General features: G+C 43.4%; 1 protein-coding gene across 3 annotated transcripts in view; it reads left to right on the forward strand.

The window, feature by feature from the left end:
* Positions 1 to 323: 323 nt before the first annotated feature.
* Dennd5a (DENN domain containing 5A) overlaps positions 324 to 23,589 on the forward strand; it is a 72,377-nt gene continuing 49,111 nt past the window's right edge. The window contains exon 1 of one of the 3 annotated variants that reach the window (XM_028894621.1): positions 324 to 727. In XM_028894621.1, coding sequence (XP_028750454.1) covers positions 622 to 727 — 106 coding nt within the window. In that variant the 5' untranslated portion in view covers positions 324 to 621. The remainder of the gene's footprint in view (positions 728 to 23,589) is intronic. The other 2 variants (XM_028894622.2, XM_028894620.2) reach the window with 2 other exon arrangements.

Below are 23,589 nucleotides of genomic sequence, written 5' to 3' on the forward strand. Positions count from 1 at the left end.
GGACAAGGAGAAGCTGTTGTGTGGTGACAGTCTAGGACCAGGATCCGGTGGGCTTCACAGCTCAGTCCTGAAACTCTATCCCGGTGACACCGTCAGCACGGGCCAGGGTCTCAGCTCTACCCCCACGGCCCACTCTTCCCGCAACCCCCCAGTCTTCCAAAAAGCGTCGCAGTCCCGTGAGGGCTGCCGTAGTCGCGGGATCCCGGCGGCCGGCCGCTGGCTACACTGCGGCGACTGCTCTGGAAGCCCGGGCCCCCGGGGCCCAAAGAGCATCACGTCATCCTTTGCGCCCGGCGCCCGCCCCTCCCCGACCGCGCGTGCGCACGCGGTGGCGGCGGCAGCGGCGGCGGGTGGGGGGCCGCGGTGGGGCGGGCAGCCGCTCTCCGCCCTTCCTCAGGCTTGCTCGGGCCGCGGCGCGGAGGACAGTCCAGGATGCGGCGCGGGGTGGTCCAGCGCCCCCCTGCCCCGGCACGGCAGCGGCGGCCGCTGGGACCCGGCCAGGCCCGGGGGCGGCGGCCCGAGCCTCGGTAGCGGCGGCGGCGGGAGCGGCGGCCGAGGGCGAGCGGGCGGCCGGGGGCGGGGGCTCGGCTCCGCGCGGCTCGCCCGGCTCGGCCCGGCGCCATGAGCGGCGGCGGCGGAGGGGGCTCGGCGCCCAGTCGCTTCGCCGACTACTTTGTCATCTGCGGGCTGGACACCGAGACCGGACTGGAGCCGGACGAGCTGTCGGGTGAGTGCGCGCCGAGCCCGGGCGGGGGCCCGCGGTCCTCGCTTTGTCCCGGGAGCCCGGCGAGGGTCGGACGAGGGGACGGGACGCGCGCGGGGCCCGAGGGCCTGCTGCCCCACGCGCGGTGGGCACGGCGTCGGCGACCTGCGAAGAAGACGCGGGCGCTGTGTGCGCCCGGGAGGTCGAGTGGTTTAGCGCAGAAAGAAGGGGAGCGTGCCTTCCAGCACCCTTTTGGGAGGGTAGAAGTTAGCTCACGTCCTAGTGAGAGTTAGTCCCACCCAGACTTTTCAAAAGAGCAAAACAAAAACTTGAGTTTATCTGGCCTCTTCCCAAGAAGCCGGTGAGACCAGTTCCTCAAAACCGTTATAACTCACTTCTGAGCAGGCCAGGCCCCGGGCTTTTCCCCCCACAACTCGGCCCCTCTGGACGAGACACCAAGTGACAAATTGAACTTGAGTTACACGAAGAATGATTTCTCCCTTGGCACTAGAAAAGAACTTGCACCCGGGGCCATGCCTTTTTATGAAAGTTATGTCCTTTACCAGGCGAGGGTCATTTGTGAATAGAAGGGCGACGTCCCAGTTAGACATGTTGTGCTGTGTTCTGATGCCTCTCAAGTTATCTTTCAAAGGGGAAGTGGTGGGGGAGTGACAGTGAGGTCCTGACGAGATTTGGCACCCATTGCTTGAAAGTGTAAGAATTATGAAATCCCCGGTGAATTCCTCCGCGCCCGCACTGAAACCTTTGAGTTGCGACAGTTTTGAAAAGTTTTTGTCTGGAGTGGCCAGTAAGCATGTTTCAGTGGGTGGAGGCTTGCGTTAGACGTTCAAGTTATGTCATGCCGATTTGATGAGGGGAACTCCTTTCCCTTTCTGTCTCGTGTGTGGTCACTGCGCGCTGTACGGTGTCTCCCCTTTTGATCATCCTGTTGACTGGATTTCACACTGCTTAAGAGATGCTAGGACAGTTTTGCTTTTTTTTTTTGTCACCATAAAAATTCCAGTATTTCTTTTGAAAAAAACTAAGTGCACACTTCAGATGGCAGAAATGGATTGTCTTTTTAACATATGAGAAACTGATACTTTATTTAAAAAAATCATGAAGTAGTGATGGATTGATGCTAGCTGAGCCTCCTGTTGGGGGCAGCTTTAGTATTCCAAGCTCACCTTTTTATGCCGTCTAATTCTACACTGCAGACAGATGTTGTCATCTGTTTCATATGTATTAACTTTAGACTTTGGGATGATGTAGTTATTGGAATACGGTTCTAGGTCTTGGTGTTGGAGAGAATCTGAGAGGAAAATGAGGCCCACAAGGAGAGCAGGGCTTGTAGTTCTTGACCATTGGTCCAGTGCTTCTGTGGTGATATTGTGCTGTATACAGTAGCCCCTCTGGAAGTCTTTAAAAAACAGTAACATGGTCACCAGTGCTGGTGTGCATTTATAATTCCAGCACTTGCGAGGCAGAAGCAGGAGGATTCCACAAGTTTAGGGCCAAACAGGGCTTCATAGTGAGACCCTGGCCAAAAAGAAAAAAGAAAAGCAAACTGACATGTTGAGAAGGGTTAAAAACAACAGTTTTTCTGGATGAATAAAATAACAATAAAAATAACAATTTTCTGGATGAAGCTCAAAGGTAGAATAACTATTGTTATTTTTATATTGTGCCATTGAATGTATGCTAAATTGTGTAGATGTTTGGTTTTAGAAAATAAAGACAGCCTTAAGGGGTGGTGTAAACCCTGCCCTTGGGAGGTGGAAGCAGGGGAGTCTGGAGTTCCAGGTCATTCTCAGGACATTAAGGAAAGAAAAGAAAATGGGGTTTGAGTTGGGATGAGACAGTGTTGTTTTGCTGTTGGCAATATTTGTGCCTCAAGCAAATTAGATTACCAGCACTGCAACTAAAAAGGTTTTACTGAAAACTTAAACTGAAACTTAAAAAAAAAAAAGCATTATCTTTTACTAAAAAAGAAATGTTATTCTCTTTATGAATATCTGTTAATTATCTGGCTTCTCAGCAAGTTAAAATTCTATCCCTGTGCAGGCTTATTGGGAAAATAAAGATGAGTTGAGAAAACGTGTAAGAAGGCATTTTGTGTATTTTAAATTTGGTTGCAGTAGTGTAATGCCAAGATCGTTTATCCAGTAGCTTGCCTTTGTCAGAGCAGACACTGATTGAGGGATTTTTTTTTTTCCTACCCTTTTCACTTCTGGTGGGTTGATTAGGGAATCTGGATGACCCATGGGGACTCTTTGAGCACAACAAAACAGAATACAAATAACTTTGTACAGTCCATGCTGAGACTCTCTAGGGTGCATTTTTCTCTTCTTAGCCTGTTTGATTGCTCCCAAATTGGTGATGTCATAGTCCGTGAAACTTTATGAAATTAGGAATTGCGCTCAGATTCTCTGGTTAGGCACTGAGAGGAACCTGTGTTCTCTTCTCCAACCCAGTTAAGTTGTATTATTTCTCTGGTAGTTTCCAAATACTCAAAACAAACAAAACAAAACAAGCTGTGTCCAGAAAAAGCAAATCAAAGATGCTTAAACAGGCTGGGTATAGTGGTCCACATCTGTAATCCTAGCACTGGGAAGGTTCAAGATGCAGGAGAGTTAGACATTTAAGGTCATCCTTGTCTTCATAGCTAGTTTGAGTTTATCCTGGGCTACATGAGACCCTCATCTCAAAGAAAAAGAAACCAAAATTAAAAATGCTTCCAAGTAATTTCATCATCAGGAAGGTAGAGACAGATGTGTGTGAATTCCAGACCAGTCTGGCTGCGTAGTGAGACCCCCATTATAAAAAAAAAAAAGCAGAAAGTAAAAATTAAAATTAGGGAAAAAAATTCTTTCACAATCTTTTCTATGCAGACACAGTCAAGGATCATAGAAGTCTAGGGAAGCAGTAAATAGCTGTTTTGACTTGAAAGGTAAGTGTGGGCTGGAAGAGAAGATGAGCTAATAGTCACATTAAAAGAAAGGCACCACCAGGTGGTGGTGGAACATACCTTTAATTCTAGCACTTGGGAGGCAGAGGCAGGCAGATCTTTGTGAGTTCAAGGCCAGCCTGGTCTACAGAGTGAGTCCCAGGATAACCAGGGCTATTACACAAGAAACCCTGTGTGTGTGTATGTGTGTGTGTGTGTGTGTGTGTGTGAGAGAGAGAGAGAGAGAGAGAGAGAGAGAGAGAGACAGAGAGAGAGACAGAGAGAGACAGAGAGAGAGACACAGAGAGAGACAGAGAGAGAGACAGAGAGACAGGCACGGTATTGAAAGAATACACTGAAATAATCTCTAAATGTCACCTTAAAAATTTATGTGCATTGGTGTTTTGCCTGTATGTGTGTCTGTGTAAGGATGCCAGATCCCCTGAAACTGGAGTTACAGACAGTTGTGAGCTGCCATGTGGGGTGCTGGATTAAACCAGGGTCCTCTGGAAGAGCCACCAATGCTCTTAACGACTGAGCCATCTCTCTAGCACCCTGAATGTCCCTTTTGAAGAGAGGGAATATTCTGTCTAGGAACTCCAGAGCAGAGGGCTTGTCAGGTGGAAATTCTTAGATGTACTGAGCGGTGAGATTAGAATGGTTTTTCTTTTTGAAAATGATGTCTTGCCATGTAGTCCAGGCTGACCTGTGACTCCCTATGTAGGAAGCTCAGGCCATTATGATCTCTAAGTATGCTTCCTTGAACTAGGATTTATGTGTGTGCCACTGTACCTGGATAAAATTGGAACTTTAAGGCTCGAAATGTCAGACAGGGAAGCATACTTAGAGATCATATAACCTGATTTTACAAATGAGAAACCAAGGTCCAGAGAAAGGAAGAGAGTATTTGTTTTCCATGCCACTTCCCATTCTTCTTTTCTGCTACTTGAGTGATGGTTTATGTGCTTTGCAGTTGTCTAATGGGGATGAGAGAAGTAAGATATTTGTATGATGGGATAGTAGCAGACATTAAGGCCTTTTATTCAGGCTCAGATTTCCCTTTGTTTCCCAATTAAGACAGAGACTCATGTAGCCAAGGCTGGCCTTGAATTTGGATCCTTCTGCCTCTACCTCTTGCCTCCACCTGCTTGAATTAGATGTGCACCACCACACATGACTCTACTGTTCTTTTTTTGTGGCTGATTAGTATTCTGTGACATAAATCATGCAATTAGTTGATTAATATTTGAGTTGTTTCTACTTTTTAATTATTATGAGTAATGTTGTGACTATTTCATACATGGTTTTTGGTGGGCATATGGTTCGGTTTCCCTTGGCTTGCATACCTAGGAATGAAATTGCTAGGTCATATGAAAACTTTGTTTAACCTTTTGAGCAATTGCTTGCTAGTTTGTTTTCCAAAATTGCCCCACCAGCCACTGTTTCCACTAGCATCCATGTATTCCCAACAGTACAGTCTTTCTGTCTTGTTTTACTTTGTTTTGAGACAAGAGTTTTTTACCCTGTAGCACAGGCAGACTGTCTTGGGACTTAAGATATAGCTCAGGCTGGGCTTGACCTTGTGGTGATCCTCTTGCCTCAGCCTCCTGAGTGCTAGGATTATAGGTGTGACCCATCAGGCCTGGCTGAATGTCTTTTTGGTTATAGCTATCCATCCTATGTGTGTAATGTGGGTTTTGATTTCCTATTCCTGATGCTAAAGAAAGATATCTTATTTAAAAGAAATAGACTTTTTCTCATTTTATACAGATGAAGCTTGAGAGCTGAGTGTGACAGTGCATGCTTGTAATCTCAGCACTGGAGGCAGAGGCAGTACGTCCCTAGTTCAGCCCAGCCTGAGCTATACAGAGAGATTAGCTCCCCCTCCATCCCCACTCTCCATCTCATCCCTGCGCCCCCTCCCACTAAAACAAAGAGTGATGAATTACTGGGGATGTGAACCAGTGGTAGAATGCTTGTTTGGCATACATGAAATCCTGGGTTTGATCCCCAGAAATGTTTGGTGAGCGAGTTTCTTCAAACTGGGAGTAAATATGAATGGAAAGTATTTTGATCTTTCTCTACCAGTCTGTGAGTTCCAGGCCAATTCTCAGTGTCTCTGCCCTGAAACCTAGCTTACTAGCTACAGGAAACATAGTAAGACCCCACCAATCTTGATGGCTCACCTCAGGCTTCTGCTTGCCCAAAGTCAAGGCTGCTGTAATAGGGGGAGATTTCCCAAGTAAGGTCATGTGTTTCTTTTGCAAGGCAGAACAAGGAAGAAGTCTGAAGAAGGCTAGCACTCAGGAAATGAAGATGCAGCCCAAGGCAGTTTCAAACGCATACCGAATTTGTTCCGAGACTGAACTGGTACACCAGAGAGAGGCCCCCCCCCCCCACTTCCTCAGGTGGTGAAGGCCATGTGGAAAATGAGTGGACTTCACTTTAATGACTTCAGGGCTCTGCACCTTTCTTGAGGAGATCCTGAGTCAGTGTTTGGTGCTTAAATCAAATTCTTTATTCTGTTCAGCCCTTCCTTCCTTCCTTCCTTCCTAGGTTAAAAATAGTTTCTTTGCCTAAGGTCTCCTTTGGTAACATTCTTTTCCAGGCCCATTTCCTTTTAGAAACTTCCTTTTTGGTTAAGTCTGGTAGAAGGTGTAGTTGGGCGTTGCTTGGCTCTTGCCTGGCGCTGCTCCTGTAATTATCAGATGGGTGTAGAGCTCTCAGGACTACACAGAAGGGGCCCTGTGCTTTCAGTTCCTGCTGCTGTGGAACAGTCCCCTGCCAAAGGCTTGCCTTTCCACAGAAGCTGGTGACTTCCATTCAGTGATGAAATTTTGTCTGTCATTACTAAACTTTCAGGTTTACTTTCAGTTATTAAATAAGGTAGATATTAGTAGAATATCCATATTCCAGGTATTTTGTGTTGATTTAAAATTTTTATTACATTTATTTTTGTGTATATATGGGTATACATGTGTCATAGCATGTATGTGGAAATCAGAGGACAACTTTTGGGAGTTGATTCTCCTATTGTGTAGCTTCTAGGGTTCAAATTCAGGTCCTCAGAATTGGCAGCAAGCATCTTTACATGATGAGCCATCTTGCTGGCCCAGTCCCCCCCCCCACACACACACAGGGTTTCTCTGTGTAGCTTTGCGCCTTTCCTGGATTTTGCTCTGTAGACCAGGCTGGCCTCGAACTCACAGAGATCTGCCTGGCTCTGCCTCCCGAGTGCTGGGATTAAAAGCGCGCGCCACCACTGCCCGGCACTGGCCCAATTTTTAATTTATTATTTTTATTTTATTTTATTTTTCTTGAGGTGGGGTCTTACTATGTATCCTTGGCTGGGTTGGAGCTCACTATGTAGAGGCTAGTCTCAGATTCACAGAGATCCACCTTCCTCTGCCTCTAGAGAAAGGCATGCACCACTGTGTCTGGCCAGTTGTTCATTTTAGTTTGGAGTATTTAAGCCTGTGAGCCACAGGATCCTGGCATTCTGGACAGTAAGAGGGTATGCTGGATTGCAAGCTGTTTTCAGAATGTTCTTGGGGGATCAAATAGAGCTCCAGGAATTAAAATAGCAATAGATAGAGTTTTGATCACTGAATTTGTAAGTATGCTTAAGATACTTGCTTGAAAAGCAACTGAAGGAAAGAGTTTATCTTGGCTCAGTCTGGGGTGATGCAGTCCATCATGGCAGGGAGATTATTATGGTGGAAGCATGGGGCATCTGATCACTTCATCTGCAGCCAGGAAGCAAAGAGAGATGATGCTGGTGCTCAGCTCACTTTCTCCCTCTTTTTTAGTCAGTCTGGGCTCTAGCTGAGGGATGGTTCCATGCTGTGGATATCGCTCTATATAAATAAAACACTGATGGCCAGTGACCAGGCAGGAAGTATAGACGGGACAAGGAGAGAGGAGAATTGGGGAAACAGGAAGAAGGGGGAGAGACACTGCAGCCACTGCCAGGACAAGCAACATGTAAAGAAGCCAGTAAGCCACCAGTCATGTGGCAAGGTATAGATTTATAAAAATGGGTTAATTTAAGATATAAGAACAGTTAGCAAGAAGCCTGCCACGGCCATACAGTTTATAAGTAATATAAGCGTCTGAGTGATTATTTTATATGTGGATTGTGGGACTGTGGGGCTTGGTGGAACCTGGAGAGAAGCCCTCCAGCAACAGTTCCATGTGCATTTAGGGTAAGTCTCCCCACCCCAGTTAAACCTCACTGGAAACACCCATCTTTGTGTCATAGGTGATTCTAAATCTGGTTAATGAATATAAACACTGTGGTCTGGTCAAAATGTTACTAGGCCAGGACAGGCATGGTGGTGCCTGCCTGAAACAGAGGAAGACAGATCTATGATTTAAAGATAGACTGGTCTACATAGTGACCATGAGACCATGTTTCAAAACAAACAAACAAACAAGATTGCTAGCAGCCAGGTGGTGGTGGCAAACACCTTTAGTCTCAGCACCTGTGAGGCAGAGGCAGGTGGATCTCTGTGAAGGTGGATCTCTGTGAGTTGGAGGTCTGCCCGGTCTACAGAGCAAGTTCCAGGACAGCCAAGGACTACACAGAGAAACCCTGTCCCAAAAAACCGACTTTTTTTTTTTTTTTTTTTTTTGCCTTGGGAACATCTTTAATTCGGCTACTGGGTCCAGTGTTTGCCACAACCCATCAACAGTAGACAGACATCACATCCACCACTAAAGAAGGGGACAGAACCCAAGAGGGGACTGCTCCCCCATTGGCTACAGCCTCACTGATGGCCAAATTCCAGCATGCTAGGCAGACTTCCAGGCTTCTGTCTGCGTTCTGCACAGCTTAGCTTGAAGCCCCTTAGGCCTGCCATAGGGTGAACATTGAGGCCCTCATTCCTCCTCACCACCGGATTTGTTAGTTCCAGGGGCCAGTTTGGTGCCACAGAAAATCCATTGTCAGTTCTTGGTCTGGTGGGTCTTAGAGAGGCGCTTCTGTAGAAGAGTCCAGGCCTTTTCCACCTTTGGCCAGTCCGGAATGGTAGAAGAAAAAACCGACTTTTTTACACACACACACACACACACACACACACACACACACACACACAATCTTCGGTCTACTGTATAGATGGGACTAGCTACTTTAGTCTAAAATACTTGTGTGGAATGCTGAGTGGTATAAGCAGTGAGAAGGTTTGTGGAGGCTGCTGTCATTTAGTATTCTTTGAGTTCTAAAGTTCCCAGTGTGCAAAACATGATCATGCATTCGTGTATATTGGTCACAGAAGCAAAAAAGTATCAAGAGCTAGGAGTCAGAGACTCTGTTTACCACTTTTGATAGATGGTAGTGATTAATATTTCTAAATGACCTTATAGTTTCCCAGTGTACTTTTAAACAATTTTTAATTTTTTCAGTTTCATTTGAAAAAAAAAAAAAAATCTCCTGGCTGTGTGGGGGTGGTACATGCCTTTAATCTCAGCACTTGGGAAGCAGAAGCAGGTGATCTCTGTGAGTTCTAGGCCAGCTTGGTCTACAGAGTGAGTGAGTTGCAGGACAGCCAGGGCTGTTGCACAGAGAAACTCTGTTTCGAAAAACAAGCAAACAAAAAATAAAAAAGGAAAAAGAAATCTTTTGTTCAATGTTTACCCAGCAAGTTAGAAAAGAATTGTTAGAATCCAGGTCTCTGCTGTCTCAGTATTGATGTGACTTTACTTTTTTTTTTTTTTTTTCCAGAGACAGGGTTTCTCTGTGTAGCTTTGCTCCTTTCCTGGAACTCACTTGGTAGCCCAGGCTGGCCTCAAACTCACAGAGATCTGCCTGGCTCTGCCTCCTGAGTGCTGGGATTAAAGGCGTGCAACACCACCGCCCGGTGTGACTTTACTTTTTAATTAAAACGTAAAAAATATTTTGGTGATGGGGCATTTGACTAGTGACTTGTCTTGAATTACAGAGTTTGGCATGTCATGACATGCTGTGGGTTTTTTTTGTGGTTCGGTCTCCAGCTCATACCTGAGTAGAGCTGCAGTGTCAGGAGATCAGGCAGATGATCTGCTTCCTTACATACAGTTAGTAAGGCTGGCTGTGGGTTTTTCTTCTCTCCCCTCTCTTATCAGTTCTGGAAATCTTAGATCAAAAAGTGAGTAGAGCTTTGGTTCTAAGAAGGCTAGTGCTCTCCCCACCCCAGCGTGTCGCTGTGTTTTCAGGATGTTTCAGGCTTTTTGCATGTGGTCTGTTTTCTTTGAAGAAGAAAGGACAAGATTTGCATCTCCTAACCTCAGAAGTCCCTTGGTGTACTTGGTGTAGTGTGCAGTTCTCATCCTCTGTGTTGGTAGTCAGGGGTCTGCTTGTGATTTCTGTGGTCTTGTAAAGAAATGATAGGGGAAATAACCAAGAAACTTTGAGGATATTTTAAGTGATGGAAACAGGAGAAAATGACTTAGAAATAATAATCACAGGCCAGGATTCATAAGATAGATGGCAAATTCCACTCATTTTAATTATAATACATTAAGCTGATATTTCAGGAAAGTTCAGAGAATCGGTTCTATTGGGGTGGAACAATGGCTCAGTGGTTAAGAACACTGGCTGCTTTTTCAGAGGACTCATGTTCTATCCCCAGCACTCACATGACAGCTCACAACCAGCTATAACTCCTGTCCTAGGGCATCTGATGCCTTTTGGCCTTTGAGCACACTACACAGACATACTTGCACACATAATTAGAAGAACCATTAGCCTTCCTATATGAATGACAAATATACTGAAAAGAAATCAATGAAACAGTCATGTTCACAAAACTACCAAAAAAAAGGGAAAAAAGTTTAGTTTTATTTATGTGTATGTGCCTACTTTTCTGTTTGTGAACCTGCTTGTCTGTATGTGTATCATGTGTATGCCATACCCACTGAGGCCAGAAGGGAGCATTAGATTCCCTAGAACTGGAGTTATAGGTGCTTGTGAGCTGCCAGACATGAATCCAGATCCTTTGCAACTGCCCTTAACCACTGATTGATCTCTAAAGTCTTCGAACAGTTCTATGTAGCTTTTCTCCTGAACTCACGGTAGCCAGCTGGCTCGATCACAGAGATCCACTGCTCTGCTCCAATGCTGATTTAAGCGTGCGCCACCTGATTGATCTCTAAAGCCTTGAATTTATTCTTTTCGTAAGGTCAGTGTATCATCTCTGATGTTTTATTTATTTATTTATTTATTTATTTATTTATTTATTTGAGACAGGGTTTCTCTGTGTAACAGCTCAGCCTGCCCTCGAACTCAGAGATCCACCTGTCTCTGCCTCCCTTTGCCTCCCAAGTGCTGGGGTTAAAGGTGAGTGCTATCACTGCTGGACAAGACTCTGTTTTTGTAGTTTGCAAGTGATAGCTATAAGGTTGGGATAGCCTAGTTATGTAGATAGGGATTAATTTTGTCATATACTAGAGATTTAATTTTAGGAAAGTGTCTTTTTCCCTTACCTTTTCTACTTTTCATTTAACATGATCATTAAAAAGTTAAAAAAAAAATTTTTCTGGGCCAATGAGATGGCTCAGAAAGTAAATTTGCTTGCTACCAACACTGCCGTCTGGGGACCCACACTGTGGAGAGAAAGAGTCAGTTCCCAAAGTAATTTGTTCTGCGACCCCCACTTACAATAAGTAAGTGTAATAAACTCTTAAAAGTTGAGTTTTCTCTTGATTCTAAAATCCTGATCATTACACAACTTAGAAATTTCTCTCGACCCAGAGTCAGCTAGGCGAAGTTCTTCACTTTGCTGGTGACAGTGGTTCATATAGTAAGTGCTTAATGACAGTTTGTTGTATTATGAAAAGACATCAGCTTCTTTTCAGATCTTAACTGGCTCGCTCTTTCTTTCTTTCTTTCTTTCTTTCTTTCTTTCTTTCTTTCTTTCTTTCTTTCTTTCTTTCTTTCTTTCTTTCTTTCTTTCCTTCCTTCCTTCCTTCCTTCCTTCCTTCCTTCCTTCTTTCTTTCTTTCTTTCTTTCTTTCTTTCTTTCCTCCCTTCCTTCCCTCCCTTCCTTCCCTCCCTCCCTCCCTCTCTCCCTCTCTCTCTCTCTCTTTCTTCTTTCTTTCTTTTTTTTTTCTTTTGTCTTTTTCTTTTCTGGAGCTGAGGACTGAACCCAGGACCTTGGGCTTGCTAGGCTTTTTTCATCTTTTTTTTTTTTTTTTTTTGTCTTTTCTGGTTTTCTGATGTAAGGCATACTTAACCTCTTGGAACTTAATCAGCCAAACCGTACACTTTCCTGAGTGCTGAGTAGTGAATGTAAGAGAGGTTTGTAAGAGAGAATAACAAGGACTGTGATTAAAGTTCCTGATTTTTTTTTTTTTTTTTTTTTTTTTTTTTTTTTTTTTTTTTGGTTTTTCGAGACAGGGTTTCTCTGTGTAGCTTTGCACCTTTTCCTGGAACTCACTTGGTAGCCCAGGCTGGCCTCGAACTCACAGAGATCCGCCTGGCTCTGCCTCCCGAGTGCTGGGATTAAAGGCGTGCACCACCGCCCGGCTAAGTTCCTGAATTTTTAAAAGTCTGAAAGCCAAAGTCAAACTTGAAGCTGAGATGTTGATGGGAGGAACATTTCCTTTTGGAGTCTGATTATTTCATAATTTATACATTAAGGAGATGAATATGTATTTATCTTGCTACATAGCCCAGGCTATCCTCTCAACTCTTCTATTCTCCTGCCTTGGACTCCAGAGTGCTGGTATTACAGGCATACTCCACAAGGCCTGGCTTTATTTTCAGGTGGGTCTCGACCTTGATATTATCTTGTGTTAGCCTCAGCCTGCCGAGTGCTGGGTAAGATGGCATGTGCTACCACACCCAGCTCTGTCTTGGATTCTTTTTTCTTTGTGTCCTTGCTTTATTTCTGAGTTGTCATGGACCTTTTTCCTTTTTTTCTGGCAATACCAGGGATTGAATCTAGGGTTTCCAGCATGTTAGACAAGTGCTTTATAGCCCAGTCCTTGTGTTTTGATTTTTTTTTTCACAACTTATGTTTGAGAGCCTAACCATAACCAGTCATTGACTTTGGTTGTAGTTTCAGATTGTTCATTCTCACTTTTGTATGTTTTTCATTGTGTTACTTTGCTACATTTTTGTCTCTGAATTCTACATTTGCTAGGCACATGGGTAGTTTCGATTTTGAGTATTGCTATTTCATTAGAATTTGCTTCATAGGAGTACTTTTAACTTTTTGTTGTTGTGGTTGTTGTTTTTCCAGACAGGGTTTCTCTGGAAGTTCTTACTGGAATTCTTGCTATGTTCTAGGTGGGAGTCTGTGGTATATATTGTAGGTATTTTCTAATCTGTGCCTCTTTTTTTTTTTTTTTTTTTTTTTTTTTTTTTTTTTTTTTTTTTTTTTTTTTTTTTTTAGATAGGGTTTCTCTGTGTAGCCTGGCTGTCCTGGAACTCGCTCTTTAGACCAGGCTGGCCTTGAACTAACAGAGAAGTAACTAACTGCCTTTGCTTCTCCAGTGCTGGGATTTACCAGCATTCCCTTTTTAGTCTCTCTTTTTTTAAATTTTTTATTTCATTTCATAATTTGATTTAATTTTACATATCAGCCACGGATTCCCCTGTCCTCCCTCCTCCCACCCCTTTTCTAGTCTCTTGATGATGACTTCCAAGGAACAAAAGCATTATTACATTGTAATGTTTATTAGTTTTCTCTCTTTATGTGTAGTGTTGTTATTTTGTATCTTTTTGATGATTACAAGGTAAGGAAGCTCTTCTGTGTTTCCTTCCAGAGGCCAGGTTGTTTTACCTTTCATATTTAGACGGGCAAGTAATTCAGAGCTAACCCTTTAAAATACTGTACTGCAACTATTCTGTTACTGGCTGGAAAAAAGCCCCCTTACTTTTTTTTTTAAATTTTAATTTTTAATTTTTATTTTTCAAGACAGGGTTTCTGTGTGTAACCCTGACTGTCCGGGAACTCATTCTGTAGACCAGGCTGGCCTTCAACTCACAGGGATCCTCCTGCCTGTTTCCTGAGTGCTGAAATTAAAGGTTTCCTGTGTGCTACTACTGCCCAACTCCCCTTTACTTTTTTTTTTTTCCCTGTTGTTGGCTGTTGTTTGGTATTCTACAGAGTGAATGAACCATTTCCCATCCACAGCTGGGCTTGAAACACAACAAGGCTTTGATCAGACCAGTACAGTGCTTTAAAGGAACATTTTGTAAAACAAGTGCTGGTTTGTGTTTTGATAGTACCAATTCATAAAATTTTAGTGGTTTGAAAATTCTGCTTTAAAAAATTATTATTATAAAAGATGGTAAGGGTAAAGAAGTTTTCTGGCTTTGAGGTTACATTAGCACCAGGCACCCATGTTCTATTTTTGGTTTTTGGAGACAGGATTTCTCTGTGTAGCCCTGACAGTCCTGGAACTCCCTCTGTAACCATGCTGGCATCAAACTCAGAGATCTGCTTGTCTCTGCCTCTCAAGTGCTGGGATCAAAGGCGTGCGCCACCACATTTGACACCACATTTGAGATGTTGGCTACCTTGGGTTCTGCTGTATGTTCTGTGAAGTGAATATGTGTTACCATGTCCATGCAGTGGAGTATTCTTTTTTTTTTTTTTTTTTGGTTTTTTCGAGACAAGGTTTCATTGTGTAGCTTTGCGCCTTTCCTGGATCTCGTTCTGTAGACCACGATGTCCTCGAACTCACAAAGATCCGCCTAGCTCTGCCTCCCGAGTGCTGGGATTAAAGGCATGTGCCACCACCGCCCTGCAGAGTATTCTTTCTTGGGAAGTATTGGGGAACTCCAAGGGTATTCCTGCATTTTGTTTTCAGAACTACAGATTTGGAAGGGACATACATATGGCAGCCCTTGGGGGAAAAAAAGGAGCCAGTATTTGTTGGGTGCTTTACTTACTATTACTATTTATTCTAAAGGATGTAATTGAGAAACAACCAAAGTGGAGCTGCAAAGGGCAGGGTATAGGGAGGGCTAGAGCCTGCATCCCGTCCTTAGGGCTCTGTCTCTAGCCCTCTTCTGTTTTCCTGTGCTGGTAGAAGTATGTCTGTTTTCAGAACTTTGTTTTGTTTTCTTATTGGCATGTTAGAGATCGAAACTTTGGAGCTCATTTTATGATAAAGTGGCTAACATGGCTTCTGCTGCCTTAAGAAAACTTGCATTGTTAGAATCTGTGCAGCTTCTCAGTTTCTTAGGTTTGTTTTCATGAGCCAAAAAAGAAAAGAAAACTTTGATTCTGTTCAGTATTTCTTCAAGAAATATATTTATGCTAGATGGCACTAAATGTGAAATCTCAACCACATTTGAAAGCAGGGTGGTGGCAAATGCCTGCAGTTGCGGCCTTTGGGAGATAAAAACAGGAAGATCAGAAATTTAAGGTCCCCTTTGGCTATATAGTAGGTTTGAGTCCAGCCTGGGTGGGATACATGAGCTCTTGCCTCAAAAACAGCACCAAAAGCACATTTGAAAAAAGCAAATCAAACCTGAAACTGCAAAATCTTTTTTTGCCCATTATCAGGTAAATTATGTATAGTTTGGAAAGAATGAATTGGTAAGAAAAGACTGACACTGAGATCTCTAAACACTTACTAGAAACATTAAATTTTGCTGTGAATGAATTGCAGTCTCTGACCCAGACATTGCACTTTAGAATTCCAAAGTATTTGGGATGAGCTAATTCACTCACTGTTAGAAACCTCTAAAGAACCAGAATAACCAGGAAAAAAAGACATTTTCAAGACCAAGAACAAAGGAAGCTTGAAATATTCCCAGCTCAAATTTAGAATGGAACCCTTCTCTCTCTTCCTGTCTAACTGAGGGCCTGAAAAATTTCTCCTGCAATGCAGGATGGTCAGAAGAACCATTGTGATGTTCAGAGGGTGGCAATGAGAGAATGTCCTGTTGTTCACAAGTGCATCTGTGGAGTGAGCTTCAAGAAGTGTGTCCAAGCTGGCTTCAGACAGCCTCCCCAAGTGCCGGGATTGCAGGCACGAGCTTTCATGGCTGGTTTATAGTCAGTTTTCTCGAAGAGAGGAGGAGCTATGTAGAGATGTGTGGGTAATTATGGAAAATGTGGGCAGACAGTGCCATGCTGACAGGAGGAAGAATGCTTTTATATAGCTGACACTTAGAGGAGGTAGAGGGAGGGCGCAGAGCCTGAAGTCTGAGAACAGGTATGGATCCATCTATACTTTCCTTTTTGAAAATCTTAGCAAAACACAGAAAATGGACAATGGGTGAAGAAATCTGGGAAGGAAGTAATTGTTATGTTAACTTGTATTCATGGGCAGGGTTCAGTGGGTAAAAGCTGACCTGAATTTGATCTCATGTAGAAGTGGAAAAAGAAAACAGAATCCACAAAGCCCTTCTCTGTTTGCTACATGTATGTAGTGGCATATTCATGCCCCCAGCATGAGTACGCACACATGCATACACACAAGCACACATCTTAAATATTTATTGTTTTATTTGTTGTATATGTGTGTGAGCCTGTATGAATATATATATGTACAATGTGTGTATGGAGGCCAGAAGAGGCATCAGATCCCTTAGAACTGGAATTGTGAGCTGCCAGGTGGGTGCTGAGACCCCAGTTTCTGACAGAGTGGTTAATGCTCTTAACCACTGAACCATCTCTCCAGCCCCCACACGCTAATTAAAAAAAAAAACAACTTAAATTTTACTTATTAAATGACCCTGTTTTCCTCATTTGTGGTAGTCTTGAAAGGGAGACCAATACTAACTAAGTTGGAAACATAATCCAGTTTTGGGAGACTTTTCTTATTATTTATTTGTTTGTCATGTAGCCCTGGCAGGCCTTGAACTCACAGATCTCCAGCTGCCTTTTTCTTTCAAGTCCTGGGATTAAAGGCATGCGCCACCACACCTGCTCCCCACATGCTTCTGTAGTACTAAATCAATTGAGTTTTATAGTATAGAAATGAGGAATTAATTTAATATTCTAATTCTTAGATGAAATCTCATTACTAGGTCCAAAGAAATTAAGTTAGTCAGATTGAGCTAGAATGGTAGCACATGCCTGCATTTAGTGCTCATAAGACTGGGACAAGAGGGTCACCAATTTGAGGCCAGCCTGTACCACATAGGCAAGATCCTGTTTTTTTACTATTATTATTATTATTCTCTTTTCCACAGAGATTATGCACAAAACTTGTGACTTTAGTAAGTATAGAAAAGTATAAAGAAAAATTAGCAGTACCCATACTTTTGCCTCCCAAAGGTAATAGATGGTGTGCTTTACTTATTTTTCACATTATTGTGACAAAATAAGCTGGTATGAAAACAGCTTAGGGAAGGAAGAGTATGTTTTGACTCACAGCCCATGAAGACAGGGAGGTCATGGCAGGAGGAACCCGAGTACTGGTCACACTGGTATGCACTCAGAAAGTGGAACTCTGGAGGCTGGTGCTGCGCTTGTTGGCTTTCTTGCTTCAGTCCAAGCTCTTTGAATGGTATCACCTTGCCTTAGTTAGGGTTTTGTTGCTGTGAAGAGACACCATGACCACAGCAGCTCTAACAAGGAAAACATTTAACTGGGGTTGATTTATAGTTCAGAGGTTCAGTTCATCGTCCCTCCCCCTCCCCACAGGGTTTCTCTGTAGCTTTGGAGCCTGTCCTGGACTAGCTCTGTAGACCAGGCTGGCCTTGAACTCACAGAGATCCACCTGCCTCTGCCTCCCAAGTGCTGGGATTACAGGTGTGCGCCACCACCGCCCGGCTCAGTCCATTGTCATCATGGCGGGGAACATGGTAGCTGAGAGTTCTACATCCTGATTCGCAGGCAACAGGAAGAGAGGGACACTGGGCCTGACTTGAGCGTGTGAAACCCTAAAGCCCATCCTGACAGACACACTTCTTCCAACAAGGCCACCCCTCCTAATCCTTGTCAAGTAGTTTCACTCCTTAATGCTCAAGCATCCAAACATGTGAGCCTATTGGGGCCATTCCTGTTCCAACCACCTCACCCTCTTTTATGGTGAGTCTTCTCACCTCAGTTAACCTCACCTAGATAATGCTTCCCATTATTATAGGTAGGCCCAGAGCTTTATTTTGTGGTGATTCCAGTCTCCTCAAGTATCAGCGTTAGCAGTTTGTGTTTCAGGACTAGGGATGTAGTGCACAGTGGCAGAATACTTGCTGATGTGTGCAAGCCAGTTTCACGCTTTGACTCCAACTAGAGTTTGTTGGGGCTAACTGGTTAAGAGCAGTAGGTGCTCTTAAAGACTGAGCCACCTCTCCAGCCCATGGTGAATTATGTAAAAATATCACATGTTGCAGGAAAATGCCACTCTGCACTTTGTAAGAAAGTGTTGGGGCCCAGAAGACATACACTGAATTGTGGCTCTTTGAAGTCAAGGAAGCTGGAAGCCCTCAGCATTGGAATCTTCTGACCTTTTGTCCTTTTGTTTCTCTCCCTTATCCTCTTCTGAAGTGAGTTGTAGAATCCAACCTTCCTTAAGGTGAATCACAAAAACTGAGGTCCCCCCGCCCCCCAGTAACACTTGAAAACCTAGAAGGGCAACTCTTGCCCTTCTCCTTTCTCCCTTGGTTCTGCCCTAGTCTGGAGGAGAGGAGAGCTGCATAGAAAGTCGAAGAACAGATGGGCCTTCTCATCTGAGCACACCCTTTCACCCGATTACACTTCCATGTGGCTTTCCAGTCTGCACTGGGCCAAAGCATAAAAGCAGACATTTTCTCCTGGATTTCTAAAGGCCCTATGTCACAGAAAATTTGTTTAAATATATTTGGTATGCTTACAGACTGGAGAGATAGCTCAGTTGTCAAGAATGTAGAGTTCAGTGCCTAGGACCTATGTCAGGTGGTTTACAGCCTGCCTATAATTCCAGCTCCAGGGAATTATATCACATGTGCACAGATAACACACGTACGATAAAAATAAGTTAAAATTTTTCCTTTTTGGTTTTTGAGACAGGGTTTCTCTGTGTAGCCTTGACTGTCCTGGAACTCACTCTGTAGACCAGACTGGCCTTAAACTCACAGAGATCTGCCTGCCTCTGCCTCCCCTGCACTGGGATTAAAGGTGTGCGCCCCCATGCCTGGCAAGCCTCAGATCTTTGTGCTAGCCCCATCAAATCAGTCTTGGGTTGTTTGTTGGTTTGCCAGGCTTGTTGCAACAAAATCTTGGAATGTCCTGCCTTAGAGACCATGACTTCTACAGCTTGTCACATTACCTATTAAACATAGCAGTTCTCCAGATCTGAGATGCTACCTCAGTAGATGTGTGTTCACTGTAGGATATTTAGTTGTGCTAAAAGGAAACACCGTGGTAGTCCTTGCTATTCAAGTGTCCTAGCTATGCATAGTGGAGCACACCTACAATCTCAGCCCTTAGGACAGTGGTTCTTAACCTGTGGGTTTTGACCTCTAGGGGGGTCGAATGATCCTTTCACAGGGGTCACCTAAAACCATTGGAAAATACAGACATTTACATTATGATTCATAGCAGTAGCAAAATTATAGTTAAGAAATAGGAATGAAAATAATAGTAATAATAATAATTAAGAAATAGCAATAAAAATAGCAATGAAGAAAAAATGAGGAACTGTATTAAAGGTTTGCAGCATCAGAAAGGTTGATTTTTTTTTTTTTTTTCCCAGAGCTGGGGACCGAACCCAGGGCCTTGTACTTGCTAGGCAAGCGCTGGCACTACCACTGAGCTAAATCCCTAACCCCATCAGGAAGGTTGAGAAGCACTGCTATAGGAGGTGAAGCTGGGAGGATTAGAAGTTCTGTGGTTATCTTTAGCTACATAGGGAGTTTGAGGCCCACTCAGGCTATTTGAGACTATGTCTCAAAACAAAAATAAAAACAAACCCCACAAAAAAACAGTTTGTAATCGAGTAATATGGAGCAGTCCTGTCTGGGTAAATTCTCAAATCTCAGTCACTTTGTTAAAACCTGTTAGATAGGGGGTATATGAGTTGGCTTAAGTCTGTGCCTATAAGATTTTAAACAGTGGGCACAGCCCCAACACAAGTAATAAATTACGTGACAAAGAAAACACACTGAGAAAGGAAGTGAGCAAATCTGCCTCCAGGGGAAAACACAGGAGTAACAGATGGTCTCTTGATTTTCCTCCGAAAGGCTTGGTGAGAGTGCCTTTCTTGGGTTGGTGCCTGGGAGGGAGCTTCTGTGGCCTTTCTGGGGTCGGGGCGTTTGCTCCCTGCTTCTGGGTGTTCTTGAATGACCCCTGGGCACACAGTCAGCTGGCGATGGAGATTGAGGTGCAGGCTCTCTGCAAGGAGCAGTTAGTTAGCTTCACTTTATGTTATTACAAATTTACTTCAGTTTCATGGCAAGAGGAGATAAGGGGGAGGGAAAATTTCCAAAACTCACAACCCTTATTGTGTGTGGCTTTTGTTTGTTTTTGTTTTCTTGGGGCCCATTCATGCTTTAAAAAGCGCAGGCTGGCTTCACACTTGTGACCCATCCTTCTGCTTCTGCCCTCAAGTGACAGACAGACAGTTGGTATCACCACTCTTGGCTTGAATGTATGTTTTTAAGGTGTCATTACTTAAAAAGACATCTAATAGTAATCTCAAGGTTAATTTTCATTTAACTAGTACTTTCCATTTCTTTCTATTCTGCACTGTGCCCCCATCACACACAGATGACAGGAAATGCTGTTTGGTTTTGAATTGGGGTTCACAAATTATCTGGAAGACAGGTACAATAGAAATACAGGAAACAGACCTGTTGAAAACAAAACAAGCTGTTCTTTAATGTGTCAAATTAACCAGACCCAAACTCTATACATCTCAGTGAACTTCTGTTTTGTTATTACATTTATCATTTAGTTTGTATGTGTGTATGTATGTGTATGTGTGTGGGCATACCTGTGGAGGTTAGAGGGCAATTTGGAGAAATTGGTTTTCTCTTGCATCCATGTGGATCGTGGGGCTCAAACTCAGATCATCAGGCTTGCCAGCAAGTGCTTTTACCTCCTGGGCCATTTTGCTGGCCCCCAGAATCTACAATGCTTCATGAATTTTCCATGTTATCTTTGCATCCAGTCTTCTGTCTGCTCTCTAGATTGGATAATTGCTTTATTGTTTTTAAGTTTGCTACTTTTGACATCTCCAATCTGCTGTCAAGCCTGGTTATACAATGATGTTGTCTATTCCTCTGTTGAGACCTGTGTTTCATTAATCATGACTATAACTGTTTGTTTTTTTAACAATTTATTTTTATTTTATGTGCATTAGTGTTTTGCCTGCGTGTATGTGTCTGTGTGAGGGCGTCAGATCTTTGAGTTACAACAGTTGTTAGCTGCCATGTGGGTGCTGGGAATTGAACTCTGGTTCTCTGGAAGAGCAGTTGGTGCTCTTAACTGCTGAGCCATCTCTCCTTCCCTGACTATAATTGTTTTAAAATCTTTTCTATTTCCAATATTTAGGTCAACTCAAGGTTGTTATCTGCTGGTTGATTCTTCTTTTGAGAATGGGTCATATTTTCGTCTTTCTTTATATCCTGAGCAATTTATTTTTATTTTTTTAGATAGGGCCTCACTGTATAGCCTACCCTGTCTTAGAACTTGCTGCTCTTGAACTTACAGGGCTTTCCCTGCCTCTGCCTCTCAACTGCTGGGATTGCAGAGATGTACTATCATATGTGGACTTCGGACCCTTGACATTGAGTTTAGTATATTGGCAAACTCTGGATTCTGTTACTTTTCTTCAGAGGGCATTGGTTTTGTGCTTATTTTGTTAACTTTCGCTGAATCTCATTTCTTTTCGATTGACTGTGTGATGTATGCTCCATGTGTGTGCAGTTCACGGATTGGGCAGGAAGGAGTATGGGCAGAGTTTATATACAAGTTTCAGGCTCCCTGTCTCTAGTTCTCTTTAGAATTTCCTGTCTTGGCTTTCTAGCTGCTGTCATAGTTTTCAGGTTTGCCCTCTGGTGAAGATTGTAAAGCTGGTGTGGGTTTTGTTAGAGCTATGGATGCTGCTCATGGCACAGTGGGAAGCCATAGACAAAGGGAAACTTAGCAGAGCTATTTTCTTTGAAATGTTCTTCTGCCAATCCTGCCTGCTCTTCACTCTCCAGTATTTTCAAATAGTTTCTTTCTTTTAAATTTTGTCAGGTTCGTGGTTGTTTTCAGGAAAATTGTTGTGGTGGTAGGAACTATTCTGTCATGATTATAAGCAGAGCCTCTAACTTCTATCTTGTTTACTGTTCTAGAGGGGCTGGGACCTGGAGGAATAGAGCTGATAAATGAGACAGACTGAAGTCTCATGCAATAGCCAACTTTATTCAGAGCATCAGACAGTTTATACTCTGAGGGTTAAAAGGAGTCACATGAGTAAAGTACAGTCACAAGGACAAGCAGCACATGGCAAAAACAAGTTTTTCCATAGAGGCATATAAACAAATACCGATAGCCAGTTGTAATGAAGTAAACTCACTCCTACCCGCTAAACCTGGGAGGGGCACAAAAGCATAATCCAAGAACAATTCCGTGTTTTTGAAGAAACTGAGGTCCTAAGACTCTTGTTTTAGTTTCTTGGAGTTTTCTCACAAACACTCAAAAATGTCCTCCAACACTATCACTTCCCTCTCTTTCTCCCTCTCCTCCTCTCCTTCCTTTCCTTCCTCCCTCTCCTTACCTCCTGCCTGCCTCTCTACTGCCCTCCCCCCCCCTCCTTCTCTCTTCCTCTCATTCCTCCCCCCCCCCCCCCCCCTCTTTTGGACAGGGTTCCATGTACTCCAGTCTGGCCTTCAGTTTATAGTGTAGCTGAGGATGGCCTTGAAATTCTGATCCTCCCGCCCCTGCTTCCTAAGTATTGAGTTACAAGCATGTAGCATGTGCTGCTATACTTGTCTTCAGTGTAGGCTTCTAATGAAAGGGAAGAAGGGCTCAGAGGTTAAGAGCACTGGCTGCTCTTCCAGAGGACTGTGGTTCAGTTTCCAGCACTGCACCAACTTGGCAGCTCACAACTGTTGTGTAACTCCAATTCCAGGGGATCTGACACCATCACACATAACATGCAGACAAAACAGCAATGCACATAAAAAATAAAAAGGAATCATTAAAAATAATTTTTAAAAAGGAAAGAAGAAAATACTATTACTCTAATTTGGGTCAGCACTGGCCTGGGAAGCAGTTATGTAGTGGTGCATGTGGTTAGCATGTACACTTAAGTTGTTTATGGTGGGATATTTCCTTCCCAGATTAAGAGAACTATTTGGAGCTGTGATTCCTGCTTTTTTGAATTCTGGTACTTAGACTCTGATAGAAATTATGGTTCCCTTCCCAGAAAAATGCTCATGTCTTCATAAAATCACTTTAGAGAATTCAGGAGTTCTTTGAAACTTTCAACATAAGCCCCTCTCCCCCAATTTAGGCTTATTTAAATCAAGCTGATACCCAGCAGATCAACCGCAGTCCGAATACTAGTTTGTGATTTGGCTTGGCTAAAGCAGAAAAAGTATACAACTCATTAGATGTCCTAAGGCATGTAAGATTTAAAGAATTAGTTAGGGTTTCCTGAAATGTATCTCTGTAGAGGCAGATTCACAGAGATAGAGGAGCACCACACCTAACATTTAAGTTGTTGTTAGTAATGGAATTTAGTTCCTTTTCTTTTCTTTTCTTTTCTTTTTGGTTTTTCGAGACAGGGTTTCTCTGTGTAGCTTTGCGCCTTTTCCTGGAACTCACTTGGTAGCCCAGGCTGGCCTCGAACTCACAGAGATCCGCCTGGCTCTGCCTCCCGAGTGCTGGGATTAAAGGTGTGCGCCACCACCGCCCGGCTAGAATTTAGTTCTTACATCTGTTCCTATTACAGGTTTTTTGTTTTTATTTGCTTGCTTGCTTTTTGGTTTCTTTTGAAACAGGGTCTCAGATGTGGCCCTGGTTGTCCTAGAACTCACTGTGTAGATCAGTCTGATATCAAAATCACAGAAATCTACCTGCCTC

Source organism: Peromyscus leucopus, chromosome 1 (genome assembly GCF_004664715.2).
Source record: "Peromyscus leucopus breed LL Stock chromosome 1, UCI_PerLeu_2.1, whole genome shotgun sequence".
Lineage (NCBI taxonomy): Eukaryota > Metazoa > Chordata > Mammalia > Rodentia > Cricetidae > Peromyscus > Peromyscus leucopus.